The 14,565-nt window shown below is 41.0% G+C and overlaps 1 protein-coding gene across 2 annotated transcripts in view; it reads left to right on the forward strand.

Annotated features, from left to right (window-relative positions):
• ctdp1 (CTD (carboxy-terminal domain, RNA polymerase II, polypeptide A) phosphatase, subunit 1) overlaps nucleotides 1-14,565 on the forward strand; it is a 68,498-nt gene that overhangs the window by 33,463 nt on the left and 20,470 nt on the right. For both annotated transcript variants that reach the window (XM_080045031.1, XM_080045032.1), the window contains exon 12: nucleotides 98-342. In XM_080045031.1, coding sequence (XP_079901157.1) covers nucleotides 98-342 — 245 coding nt within the window. The remainder of the gene's footprint in view (nucleotides 1-97; nucleotides 343-14,565) is intronic.

Below are 14,565 nucleotides of genomic sequence, written 5' to 3' on the forward strand. Positions count from 1 at the left end.
AAATGTTGCATGACCTGGTCCAGTCAAGAACTTCAAAACAGTATCTCACAAAAAAAAACTAAAAACATTTCTCCTTCCGTCCTTTGAAATAAAATAGGTGGACGATATGTTGGACGAGGAAAGCGACAATGAAAGTGAGTGCCGAGGGAAAGAGAAGTCTATCAAGGAGGAGGTGGAGGATGAAGAGGAGCCACAGCAGCAGAGGCCGGGAGCTGGACATACAGCAGCAGCAACAGCAACAGGAGGAGGAGGAGGAGGGGGGGCCGGTCCTCAGGCGCTCAGAATAGAAGAAAGGATCCAGACACCATCCAGTGAGGCCTGTGTGCCTGCTGGTGCACCAAGGTGAGACACAGGACCTCATTGTAAAAACTAAATCTCCATTTCTATCTAGAATAGTAATTTACGTCTGCCTTTTTTTTTTTTTTTGGTCTTCCCACTTTACCGAGCCCTTTTCAGAGTGCTACTACGTCAGCAGCCCTTCTTATCTAACATGTGGCGCATAGGTACAACATAGCTATTTTTCCCTCTTCGGCCAAATATATTTGCATTTGCATGTGTTTTTTATCATTTCAGAGTGTCATCACTGCTGGCACTCTCCCCCTGTACACTGTTGATCCTCTGCATCTTGCATAAACGCCTCCGGGTGAGAAGGATGCTTAAGTTAAATTGCAGTAAGCAAGACCCTTAAACCCTTGAGAGCCCTTTCAAATGTTTTTTTTACATTCTCAGCTCTCACTTCCTGCAATGACTATCATCATAACAGAGCACTTCATCAGCACGGCCATGCTCAAGGCACACGGTGACTGGTCCGTTGCCATGGAGACACATTTCAAACAGGCAGCTAAAGAGTTCTGATAATATGAGAGTCTGTTGTTGCTGAGCTGAAGGCCAGGCCAGAATTGAGCAGAGATATTAGGTTCAGTCTCTTCCAAGAGATTTTTTTTTGGTTTTGTTTTGCACATATTGTAGTTTGTAGCCAATCTCAATGTTGAAATCATTAACATAGTTAACACTTCTCTCAAATGTACCGACATTGCTTTATCTTCCACACATATTGTACATTTCTATGGTAACTGCTTAGGTGCATTGTTGCAGCCTTGCATAATATTGAATGACCCCCTAGTTCCAACCATTCTGTGAAGTTTATTAAGCCTTCCTTGCTCTAGGCAGCAAACATTTGTTTCCCAGACAATACTCTGTCAACACCCAATCCCTTATCTCATGACACTTTTCATGTGGAGACCCTACATTCTCCCGTGACCTAGCACTTGGCGGTGGCGGCACGGAAAATTCACATTTGTAATGTTAAGAGAGACAGTAAGGCACACAGCAACAACAATTATAACAACAACACTCATAACAGAATTGTGGCTAATAACAATAATAATAGTACTGTAGTAGTGGGCGTCAAGCGGAACCAGGTGGTAGCAGCTGGGGGTCAGCAGGCACACCTCCACATACAGGCTACCTGTGAGACCACATTGCACAAAAGCTCTGTTCTAGCCTTACTGGGATGTGAATTTCAACAGATGAAGAGGTAAAAGCAGGAGAGAGAAGTATCATTGGAAGTCCTCCATCACTATCCAGTAGGTCTATAGCAGCATTACTAGGGACTGGTCTAAGGCAAGTCTGACTAACTTTGAACCTAAAAGTGTTTTGAGCTTACTTTTAAATGTAGAGAATCTAGTAGTGTCTGCCTACCAGACTGAAATGGGAAATTGATTCCACAGGAAAGAAGACAGATAGTTGAAGGCTCTGCCTCCTGTTCTACTTTTGGAAACTAAAAGAAACCACAAGTAAGCCGGCATTCATAGAGTGCAGTGTTGTTGTGGTAAGGTATGATGAGCTCAAAAGGGTTCCGCCATTGGTGGGCTCCATGCGTCATATTGTTTATCCCAAAGATTTTGCCTTACTGAATCTTGATAAGCTTTCTAGGATCAGCTTGTGAAGATGTGTTCAAAATAAATCCCTCGTTCACTTTTCTCTGTGTAATAGACATTTAGTTATTTACTGAACAGTGAGCATTACATTGACATTAAAGACTTCATCATTATTCTGCACCATCACTGTTCTCAGCTTTTGTATCGCACAATTCCAATCTTTGCCTTTTATTGAATGTGACACATTGTATTTTGGGATTTTAAACAAAGTGTAAGTGCACTACACTCTACATTTTCTATTCCATTGTTTGATGTATTTTACACCTAAGATTTGAATATATCATGCAGGAAAAAAAAACGGTAATATTTCATACATTAATTGTGGCTCCGTTCCAGCAACTATTGCTACGCAATTCAGCATTTAATAATGTCATAAGTTACACCTGTGTTTGACATGTTGAGGGGGGGGGGGGGGGGGGGGATCTCTTCAGCTCTAACTCCAAGCCCCCTGGGAAGACAGAGAAAAAAGGAGCTGTCATACTTGGTTGGCTGGTTGGCCAAACAAAAGTAATACCCAAGCTGTGGTATGAGCCCCCTCTGATGATAGCCCTGAAGTCGGAGCACTTCACTTCATCTTCCAGACTTGGGTTTCCTGTCTGGAAGTCAGAGCTTAGGAAAGGAGATACTGTATACCGGATGTTTTTCCACACCACTTGTGGTGCCGTATCCATGGCTACCCAGGCTTTGGCAGGCAGGGTATGGTGATTTTTCCCTCTTTTGGACAGTCCGTCTGTCACCCTGGCCTGACACCTTTGGTTGTTACTAATGAGTCAAGCCAGAAATACACCGCCCACTGTGTTGTTTACGTGTTGTTGAAAACCTCTGGAAGTCCTTACCCATCGAGTGCAGTGTTGCAGGAGTGGCACCTGATTAGACGGCCAGACACTGAAGGGAAGACAAGTCTGAAAGCATTATAGACTTCACTGTGCTCCTTCCACACAACGATACACAGTCTCATCCAAAGTGTTCCTGCTATGTCTATCTCCATCAACTCTTTCTGGATGTACATTTGTAAAGACTGTTACACTGACAGGAATAGTTTTTAGTTTAGTTTATTTCGATCTTAGCTTTTTTCATCAGTTGCCGTCCCCATATATCCTGGAAGGAAGAAGTTTGTTGACATTCATCAAAAGTAGAGCATATAAAAGTGGTAGCATTTTAAAGGGTTCTTCAGCAAAGAAGTACCGGTCTCCCATTTTTCAAATTTTTGTCTTTTGAAGAAAAATGTCTTCCAGAGTGTATCAATGTAATTCTCCTGGCCCACAGAGAACATCATGTGGCTGTATTGTGGCCCAGTTAGCCATTGGAGGCAATTTAAGATTTTTAGAAGAAGTCTATAGCTGCTTCCTGACTCTGTGCGACCTCCACTCCTTCGGGAGCTGGCTTAATAGTTTGCCATTCAGCCAGTCTCCGTCCCTGGCTTCACCACTTTCTTATATTTGGCACAAAAAAGACATACAACTGTTGCTAAGATACTGTAGCGATGTGAATGTTTCGATTTATGTTCTCGCCATCATTCAGCATCTGCTCCTACCTTTTTTTTTTTACTTGTTTTCCGTGTAAAGTAAAAACAGCGTTGCTCTTTCTGTTTCTTTCGACTACTGAAAGCACCACTGGAAATGCAACCACATCAACAGGATTAAAACATATATATCATTTTTCTTTTGTTATCTTGTGTTTTCCCATTTTTACTGTACATGTCCTACACAGCTTTGCATTTGGATAAACACATGCTGTCTTTCTAATATCCATTTATGCATGATGGGCTTGTATCCCCAGTGACTTGCATCCAAGTCTGCTGCTCGTTTATGCTTAAAGGTCTTTATTTTGCTGGTGTTCTGCCTCATTTCACTTTTAAGGTGTCAAGCCTGTTGCACATGTCAGGATACAATAACTCTTTAATTTGATTTTGACCTGGCTGCAGACTGGGTTAAAACCACAAATGCCCAAAATATATCTACCCCGTGGCTGAAGTACCATTGTAGTTTATATTTTAAACCTGCAGTGTGTAGAATTTTGGGTTTTATTTCCTAGCAGATTTTGTAGAAAGTAATTATAATATCCATAACTACATTTAATTTAGTGCATAATAGCTGAAAACTATTTTTGAATAATTTTTTTGCCCATTAGAAAGGGTCTCATATATGTCCATATTTCTGCATATTTTGGACCAAGGCCTAGTGCCATCTTGGAAGTGTCATAGTTGGAATGTCATCAGGTGCATTGTTTAAAATTTAGAATTGTTCTTGTCCTTGAAGGCCACTGTAGCTTCTGTTATTATTCGAAAGGGTTGGGGTTACCCAGGGAGTGTTGCATTCTAGAACTTTGTAGAACTTTCTTGATGATGTCATATTACACACTGCAACTTTAAATGAGGACAATTTAAATGTCATTTCTACATTAGCCTGAAGAGCCTCACAGACAATTAAAGATGTGTCATGATTTAAAGTATTCCGAGCTTGAAACCTGTTCCCGAACTATCTGCTTGATCGGTAGGAAACACTCCATTCTTCATCACATGGTCTGCTTGCATTTGTGTTCATTTATTCATGTCAGAACATTTAATTTATTTCTTCATTATTTTGTCATCTAGGTTCTTTCAATTTATGTTTTGATATGTTACATATACAAGTATTCTAATAGCATAAAAATGAAAGGAAACAAATGACTGCTTTAGAGTCTGGTCTCTCGATGCGTCTGAAGTAGATGCACCCAGTTTTTTTTATCGGACCCCCACCAAGCTCCCCTTGAATGACTGGGGGAAAAAACTAACATGTAGAGCATTTGGGAATTAAGTAAAAGTATGGGCAGAGTCACTGTTAATGTGCAATGAACATTAACCCTTCCATTACTGTCTTCTGTGAAGAAAAAAAAGAAAAGCATTTACTGACCTTGTTCAATCAGAAAGCCTTGAACTGGCATAACCCCAACCGCCCTCCCATTCTGTCCTTTGTGCTACCTTGAAACTCCAGTGTTTTAATGCTAGTGAGATGCATTTCTCAAAATGTCCAGCAAGGTGGGTTTTTTCAGCCCCCCCCCTTGTAGATGTTTAAGTAGGCGTTTGCTATTATGGTTTGGATTGGTGTAAATGATTCATGTTGAGCAGTGGCGCTAGGGGCTTGTACGGATTTAAGATTTAACAAGGAGGTTGCAGGGTGGATATTAAAGATGGATGAACCTTCATCACCAACTAGTTCACGGAAACTTTTGTCACGTTCTGGTTGTGGCAGTTTTGGTCTCAGTTTCCAGGACCTTGCTGGAGAGTTTCCCTTGCCATCCCAAGTTAGCTTGATTCTGTCGACCGACTAAAACTCTTACTTTTTTCTTCCATAAACAATTTTTATTTTATTTTTAATTTTTTTTTCAAACAAACATCAAACATTTATAACCCCCACCCACCCCACACCCCAAACAATCCTTGGGCATCTAAGCATCTTACTTAAAGCATTTTCACAGTACAGAGCATTCAGAGTGGTTTTGGCCTATGTTTCATTATGGGCATTGGTCTGGGGGAAATCCTAGGTCATAAATGTGTTAGTCTTCAACTATAAGGTTTCTCAAGTTAAGTTATTCTTACTGCTCAGAGTAACTTTCAGTTGGTGTTAATTCTTGCACAACCTTTGGACAAGAGCGGTAGTGTTTTTACTACGCCAGTTGTTCCTGGATGAGCGTACCCATGACAAAGGCATTAAGAAAAACTATATAAAAATAGCATCCTTTGCACTGATGGTCTCATTTGCTGTTACATGTCATTTCTGATCATCAGAGGAAAAATGAGACAGAAATATTTAAAAGTTCCTTGTAGCATGTCTATACACTCACTGCCCAGACTACATAAACGAGCAGGTATACAAAGGGAGTCTGACTGTGCCTGTCTGTCAACACTTCTCCAGCCAATCGGCTAGAGGCAGCGTTTGTGACGTTAGTAACAACAATCATATTGGATAGGTAGATAGTGACGACTTGATGTTTTCAAGTACGCGGAGCCTCTGACAGGTCAGTAAGGGCGGTTGGATTTGTTTTGGTGGTCAGTTCAAATATCAACAAGCTTTCTCTGGAATGGCTTACTACCTCTTAAGTGGACAGGAAAAACCTTTGATTATACAGTATTTTGGGTTATGTGGACAGTTAATCTGGATAAGAGAATATTTTTTTTCTTTTTTTTACCAGGAAGCAGCATAATAATAAGCAAAGACAGACATAACTTGATACACTGCATTGGCGAAAAACTGGTGGGAATTTTACCCATCTTTTAAACCAATATCCTCAAATCATATGCAGGGTTTTATTGCGACAATGAATTCCCCATCACTGAGACCTCTCTGCACCATAAAGCCTGAGGGAGAATCAGTGCTGTTAGGAGACTTTGTATAATGGAGATCATTAAGATGATATCTGATATAATAAGCGTTCGTTATCAACTCACACACAGTGTATCGTTACAACAGTTATATGTCTATGTTGTACAGTATATTTATATTGTCTGGCATGTGTTGAATATCAATTCATCTATGATTTGAGTACTTTTTTTTAAGCACAGTTGTGTTTATTGGCCCCTGTGGATGGAGAATTAACCCCATTTAAAAAAGAATGATCAGGGCCATTTGGTCTCCTTCCATGTTCCGAGGCTGAGGCACACTGCAGACTGATTATGGAGCTGAAGCCAAACTTAACAAACGGAGGCTTCCAGTTTGTGGATTAGTGAGCCGAACCTTTGGTGCCAAGTGACGCACGGCTGAGGGATTTACTCCTAACTGCTGCTGCACTTTAACTACCGAAATCATCACAATGGGCTGTGCCTCCTGACGAACACATGCTCTCGTCTTTTGGTTCAAACTAAAGATGGAGTCAGCGATTCTAGAGAATGATTGTAATTAAAAAAAAAAATGTTTTGTCAAAGTCAGTGAATATCTCCTTACTGTCCGTATTGTGTTTGCGCTGGGGGGAGGAAAATCCGGTGTTAATACACAGCCTTGGCTCTGTAACTGTTATGTTCACAAAGGGGCCCAACGTAGCTAAAACATGCCCATTTATAGAGCCTAGGCTGTACATTAACACAGGATTATTTTTCAGCGCACACACAGTACGGACAGGTAGCAGATAGCGATGAGATATTTACTGATTCTTTACAAAATAAATGTTTTGACGACAATCATTCTGACGTGCCTGAGAGTTGAAATGACATTCAAGCGCCAATTATGTTTGCCCTTCCTTTTGGGGACACAGTTTTCAGTCAGGATATTGGTATTAATATTAGCTTTGTTTGTCTTGTTTTGCCGATGTTGAGGCGCGGCGATATTAACTACACTGTGACGAGTCTGGGGAGTTTCTCCTGAAAGTTAGCAACGCTTTCATTAATTACTCATTCTGTCTCTGCCCATTGACTCCTTCCATCCATCACTTTCTCTTTGAATTGCTCAACGTATGACATCACACGTTTTTCCTCCCTACAGTATTACAACATCGTCATCTCTCCTCACCTTTAATTTCCTGTCGCTCCTAGGTGATAGCGATACATTCCGATGCTCACGCTCTCCTCTTCTCCTGCGTCGTGTACCTTCAGAGTGCGTTTCTCTCAGAGTGAGAGTGGCAGTTTAAATCTTTTCAGCTTGAGTGAGCATGTTATTATAACGATGCCAGAACAGAGGTGATGTAAGAGGGGAATGGGCTTGTAAAGTTTTCCGTTCGGTTTGTCAGACAGCAAAGTGTGAAATTCAAAATGTGTTCCATTTTCTTTGCCCCCTTTTTGTTGTGTTTCTTTTTGCCTGGTTTTCCGGTTGGCTGCCAGTTATGCATAGTCAAACATGTACAGGTGAAACTCGAAAAATTAGAATATCGTGCAAAAGTTCATTTATTTCAGTAATTCAACCTAAATGGTGAAACTAATATATTATATAGACTCATTACATTCAAAGTGAGATATTTCAAGCCTTTATTTGTTATAATTGTGATTATTATGGCTTACAGTTTATGAAAACCCCAAATTCAAAATCTCAGAAAATTAGAATATTACATAAAATCAATAAAAAAATGATTTTAAAAACAGAAATGTCGGCCCTCTAGAAAGTATAATCATGCATATGTACTAAGTACTTTGTTTGGGCCCCTTTTGCATGAATTATTGCCTAAATGCGGCGTGGCATGGATGCTATCAGTCTGTGGCACTGCAGAAGTGTTATGGAAGCCCAGGTTGCTTTGAAAGAGGCCTTCAGCTCGTCTGTATTGTTGGGTCTGTTGTGTCTCATCTGCCTCTTGACAATACTCCATAGTTTCTCTATTGGGTTCAGGTCAGGAGAGTTGTCTGGCCAATCAACACAGTAATACCATGGTCAGTCAACCAGTTACTTGTGGTTTTGGCACTGTGGACAGGTGTCAAGTCTTGCTATAAAAAGTAATTCAGCATCTCCATAAAGCTTGTCAACAGACAGGAGCATGAAGTGCTCTAAAATCTCCTGGTAGACACTTGTGGTGACTTTGGACTTGATAACACAGTGGACCAACACCATCAGATGACATGGTGCCTCAAATCATCAATGACTGTTGAAACTTGACAGTGTTCTTCAAGCCCCTTGGATTTTGTGCCCCTCCACTCTTCCTCTAGACTGTGGGACCTTGATTTCCAAATGAAACACAACAGTGATGATTTGAGGTATCATGTCATCTGCTGCTGTTAGTCCACTGTGTTATGAAGTCCAAAGTCACCACAGCCATCTACCAGAAGATTTTAGAGCACGTCATGCTTCTGTCTGTTGACAAGCTTTATGGTGATGACAATTTCCATTTCCAGCTAGACTTGGCACCTGCCCACAGTACCATAAACCACTGGTAACTGGTTGACTGACCATGGTATTACAGTGCATGAATGGCCAGACAACTCTCCTGACCTGAACCCAATAGAGAAACTATGGACTATTGTCAAGAGGAAGATGATACACACCAGACCCAACAATACAGACGAGCTGAAGGCCACTATCAAAGCAACCTGGGCTTCCATAACACCTCAGCAGAGCCACAGATTGATAGCATCCATGCCACGCCCCATTGAGGCAAGAATTCATGCAAAAGGAGCCCAAACCAAGTACTTAGTACATATGCATGATTATACTTTCAAGAGGGCCGACATTTCTGTATTTAAAAACCTTTTATTATTGATTTTATGTAATATTCTAATTTTCTGAGATTTTGAATTTGGGGTTTTCATAAACTGTAAGCCATAATAATCACAATTATAACAAATAAAGGCTTCACATATCTCACTTTGCATGTAATGAGTCTGTACACGATATTATTTTCACCTTTAAAGTTGAATTACTGAAATAAATGAACTTTTGCACGATATTCAAATTTTTCGAGTTTCACCTGTATTTCTTATTTGTGCACAGTTTATACAGGCTCCGTCTTAGCTTCTTTTTTGGTGTTTACCACGTCCTGATGGAAATTAACACACTCTTTATCTGCTAAATGCTCCACCATGAAGCATTTAGTGAACTGTGTCTGCCTGCTGTATGCAGCTGAGCACGTCACTGTGCGGTAGCTTTTTAGAGCTTAGCTGCCTGCTGTGGACACAAAGACTGAAGCAGAATAGTAATGTTGTGGGGTGGTAATCTGAACAATGAGCTGGAACTTTAAACATCAGTAAAGCCAAGGAGAGCTTCAGTTTTAAGGGATCATTATTTTGCAGTGTCAGTGACACATATGGGTTTTACGTTGTCATTTGATTCAATGTTAGACTTGTTAAAAAGAGAGCCCCAATAGATTCATTCAGGTTAGAAGAAAAAATACCACAGAAGATCCTCTACCCTACAAAGGCTAGGTCCCTGAAATGTCTGCCCTGTTAGAAAATATTCACAGTGCATCATTCAAGTCAGTAATGGAGGACAGTGCTTCTCCACAGATGGCTCAGGCACAGTGTGAGAGCTGGTCATCAAGAGACGTCGGTGGGAAAAAAACTTGTGTGCCCTCTTCATTAATCAAAGGAAAGATGTTCAGCGGTGCGGCAGAGCATGAAGTCACGTCTTCCTTTTGACTGTGATATCAAAGAGGCGCTAACGGTGTGAGAGCCGATTAAACATGAATGATACGCAGAGCTGCAAAACGGCCCGGACTTACCAAGAAGCCCACACCGCTATGTCTCACTGCCTCCCTGTTCTCTCACTGTCAGTCACCGATCGTCCACTTCTCCTCTTTAGACACTAGTGAAGTATACATGCTCGTCTTTTTGTACATTTCAAAGATCAACAGTGTGAGTTGACGCTCGCAACCCCCCATCCCCTCTTTTATTAAAATATGTATTCTATACTTGATGTATTTTAATCTTGCCCCTATAAAGCCCTTTGAGTGGCCTTGTGTCTGAATTGTGCTATATAAATAAACTTGCCTTGCCTTGGCAGGTTGTAATTGGACACATATTTTTTTTTAACACTCAAATCAATATTGATACGTCCTTCTCATGAATCTGATTGGGAGCAAGCCTCCATAAAACTAGAAGAAAAGCTAAGGAAAGGATAGTTTTGTGCAGAGAGAGCAGTTCTGAGGAACTTTACAATATGTAGCAGCCACTGTTGTTAATGTCTTCCTACAGCGGGTGCTTCGTCAGCTTGTACCTCTGTGAGTAGACGTGGGGGCCGGTCGTAAGTAACGTGCGAGGATAAGGGGCCCTGGGAAATGTTTCACAAAAAACTTTATGTCCCTTTTTCCCCAATGGATGTTCTGGGTCACATTTTAGAAATGGATTCAACCAAATAGGCTGCTGTTGCAGTACACTGTGGGATGTATTCTGCCTCAGGCGCCTTGGCTGATTCTGAGCAGTGCCACTGTATGTACTTTTGTTTGTGCTGATTTAGCAGGATTTGTTCTACAATAGATTTTCATGAATTGTCACACCTTCACATCAGTATTTGTCTACTCTAGGGGTTAACTTACACATGTATGAGTATCCCTCAGATTTCTAGTAGTCTCAAGGGCCCTCTGCGATATTTTTCCCCAGTACCTAAAGCAGCCAAACTAACCTTTTTCGAAGGGGCCAGAGCAATTCTGTAAATACTGCAACAACAAAAAAAAACTTGAATTGGGCTGTTTTAAAGTTGTCCAGTACTTAAGTTGGCCAAGGCTGTCCCTCATGTAAATGCTGATATATCCTTGCTCAGCCTCTAATGTTAATTAGTGGTCAGACTTCCTACTGCAACTGGTGTACCATGGTGGGAACATGAGATGGCTTGTACATATATGGCTGTTTTAAAGTGGTACACCTTTAGGAAGGGGGCTCATGGTCTTTCTCTCCGTTAAACTCTTATCATCATTCTCTCCCACTGGTTCTTCTTGTCAGGTTTAATTAGTCATCTCTCCCATGCTGGCATCATTATTGCATTTCTTTTGGAATGGTGTTTTTCCAGCAGCAACTACACGCGTGCTGTTCTTGGCATCCAAGATTCATTAGGATAAAATAGCTTAGCATTGGGCAGGAACATCAAGACAATTTCACTATTTGCTACAGAAATCTTTCCCATGTATTACATGTGACTGAGATACCGTCGCTCACGGAAAGAAAAGGCATGATCTGGGTAATCTGTTCATAGTTTGTTTTGCTGCAGGATGACAGGTCCTGTTGTTGAAGCCTTTCTGTTTTTTATAGTCCTCCCATTGACCTCAGAGCAGAGCAGTCAAACCACAGCTCCCAAGGCCAACAGAAAACCTGTTGCCTCCCCATCCACTGAAACACATTTAAAAACCAAATCCACACTATGCCCCCTTCAACACTGCTTTCAGAAAGGAAGGCCAATTCAATCGGCAGCCATCACTTGGCACAATTTATCTGTCCTCTCTTGGAGAAAATGCAGGGAAAAACGTTCTACCTTTTTATTCTCTGACAGTTCAGGATATTCATTCTACACCTCCTGGATATTTGGATTGGATTGCACTTTTGTCTTGTCCGGTCATTTCAGCACATGACACACACACAATCGATTTTCAAGAGTTTTAAACTGGTAGCTCTAAGCTGCCACTTAAAAACTATTTTCAGACATTATTATCCAATGTGACGTCAGTAAGCTGGATAGAGCACGCCAATTTTTTTTAAATGGCGACTTCAAAGCCCTTTTCAAACAAAAAGTTATGACACAAAGCTATTACAGTAGGTCTGTCAGATCTAGGGAAGTTTACTCTTCACTTCTTTTACTGCAATTCATGGAAATATGTTCATTGGAATTCAATTTGGGACATCTAAATTGAAGCTTTACATTAAGTCAATTTCTGCAAGCTCTCTGGCGCGGTTTAAAAATTAACTTACTTTTATGGTTACATATCTAAATGCTTTTTTGATGCCCTAAAACTAAAGATAAGTACACAATGGAAGCCTACAACACTGTCTTGAAAAACCCACTGCCATCTTGCCGACTGTCAACTGTCAGGTTTGTTAACAGAGTGCTTGTTTGTTTGCAGTGAACCCTGAACCACCACCCACCACAACTCAAAACCTCCTAATTAAATAACAGATGCTTCTTCCGGTGTCAACTTTCCCTCAATATACGGCTTTTGCTGCTACAGTAAATTACTCGACCATCCATCACCCCATCAACCTGCAACACAGCTGATTCCTCATGGCTTAGCCGATACGATTCTAGCTCATTGTGTTATGGCCTATGTACATAAGTGCTACTTAGAGAAATGAGATGAAGTAAGCTTTCCACATTCGTTGCAAGATTGATTGTTTGAGAATTAATTTGTTTTGCCACGCGAAGTCACACAAACAGTGATTGCTGGCGGTGCCTTTTATGGTGTTAACATGTCCTCGGCTGTGTGTAAAAAAAAACAGCTTTTGTAATCAAATTGTATTAACGGGAGAATAAACTAACTTGCGTAAGGGTAAAATATTGCAGAATCATCAAACAACAACCTGATTATTTAAATCCTTCTTTTCCTTGTTCTTTCCAAACAGCAGAGCAGAAACAACCTGGCTGGCCCTCAGCAGCATCTGACGTGTTTTGTTCAGTGTACGCTTTGACCGAGATGAAAGGAGGGGAAAATAGCCCATCTTGGCATACTGTGAATTGGACTTTCTCACTTTCTTCCTCCTAACTCTCTGTCTAGCCTCGCTCCTTTCTCCCAGCCCGGTACCTTTTTAATTCTTCTTCTGGTCTGGCACCCTGCCCTTTTGTACTGGGGGATTAACGGAAAGCCTTGAATATTGACCACATGTTCTCATGGAACCTCTGTCCTTGTTGCTTTTCATCATTCGGCTCCAAATCTCAATTTATTTTACAGAGCCGTTTATGTATCTATTGCTAGTCTCAATTATTATTGTACTTTAAACAGAGTAACACCAGCAATCTATCTTCACATACATTTAATATGCCAATAGTTGGCTTTCTTTGTGAGGTGCTGTTTGTTTAAGCTACTGTTCATTTAATGAAAGCCGTTGGATAAAATGTGCAACAGCCTACACATCTAGTCTTTTGTATTTGACAAAAGAGTAAGACATTTTTTCAAAAGGCCAGTGAAACCGTCCGACAGTGCATTCACATTAACAAGGAAAGGCTTCTGCCTGTTAACATTAGAGCTAAAGCACGTGGGCTGCACTACAAAGCTCATGTCCATCTTTTTCTTTGGCTTCTGTGACTATTCTCCTGTGTGCTTGAATGTGCCTTGGCCCTAACACACTCCAAACAGACACAAACCATCCATGGACATTTCAGCCCAAAGACGGCACCAAATGCCTAAGTTCACAACTTCCCCACATGTAGTTTTTAAGTGTTAAATGCTGCCTGTTTAGCCCCTGGTTTTGTACAGCCAAAGTACATACTATTTTTAATTTAAAATGAACATTCTCTGGAAAAGATGCTAGGGTCTAATGTAAGCAGCAAAGGTTTTATTCCCTCTTTTAATAGTTCCCCTCTTCCCTCGAAACAATATCTACATCCTGTGAATTTGCTTGTCCTCGACCAAACGTCTTCGAATAGAATAGAATTAACTACTGCAGGACAATAGGACATTAAAATGGGTTAAAACAAGTGAGACCCCATGAGCTTTCCCATTAGAATGTCTGCTACAGAGGGCCCTGTTGGGGGTAATTGTTTTTAAATATCAACCGATTCCCTGAAGTCTCCTATAACGGCTCTCTATCTCACCAGTACATGCTCAAATCATTTAACTGCAAAGCTGTTGTCTTCAACTCATCCATAGATGTGGTTTTGTTGTTGTGAGTCTTATTTTCTTTTGCCTTTTTAAATCTGTCCTCTGCTGCGGGGCTGCTGAAGCTTACTGTTAGAGCGTATGCAGGCGTCTTGACACTGTGAGTGAAACAAACAGCCTAATTAAATTTTGCTCGTCTCTTTAAAAGTTCTTCCCTCTGATTCACATCTAAACTCAGCTGGCTGCATTGCCTGTTATTTTCCTTGTGGCATGCAGTCGGAGTGCTGTGCTGTTCTGTGATGGTGTGCTTTGTCAGGTGCCAGCACAGTTGTTTCTGTGAACAAAGGGCAATGTTTTCCCTCTGCCATGCTGTCAAAAGTTTTGTGTTGAAATAAACTGCAGCTGGAAAGTAGTCCCTGTAAGGTCAGCTGTCAGATAAGTGGAGAAAGTGAGGTGTGCACAGTGGTTCCCCTACACATGTATTGTTTAAGGACTGTTG

This window comes from Ammodytes marinus (assembly GCF_949987685.1).
Source record: "Ammodytes marinus genome assembly, chromosome: 17".
NCBI classification, from domain to species: Eukaryota; Metazoa; Chordata; class Actinopteri; order Uranoscopiformes; family Ammodytidae; genus Ammodytes; species Ammodytes marinus.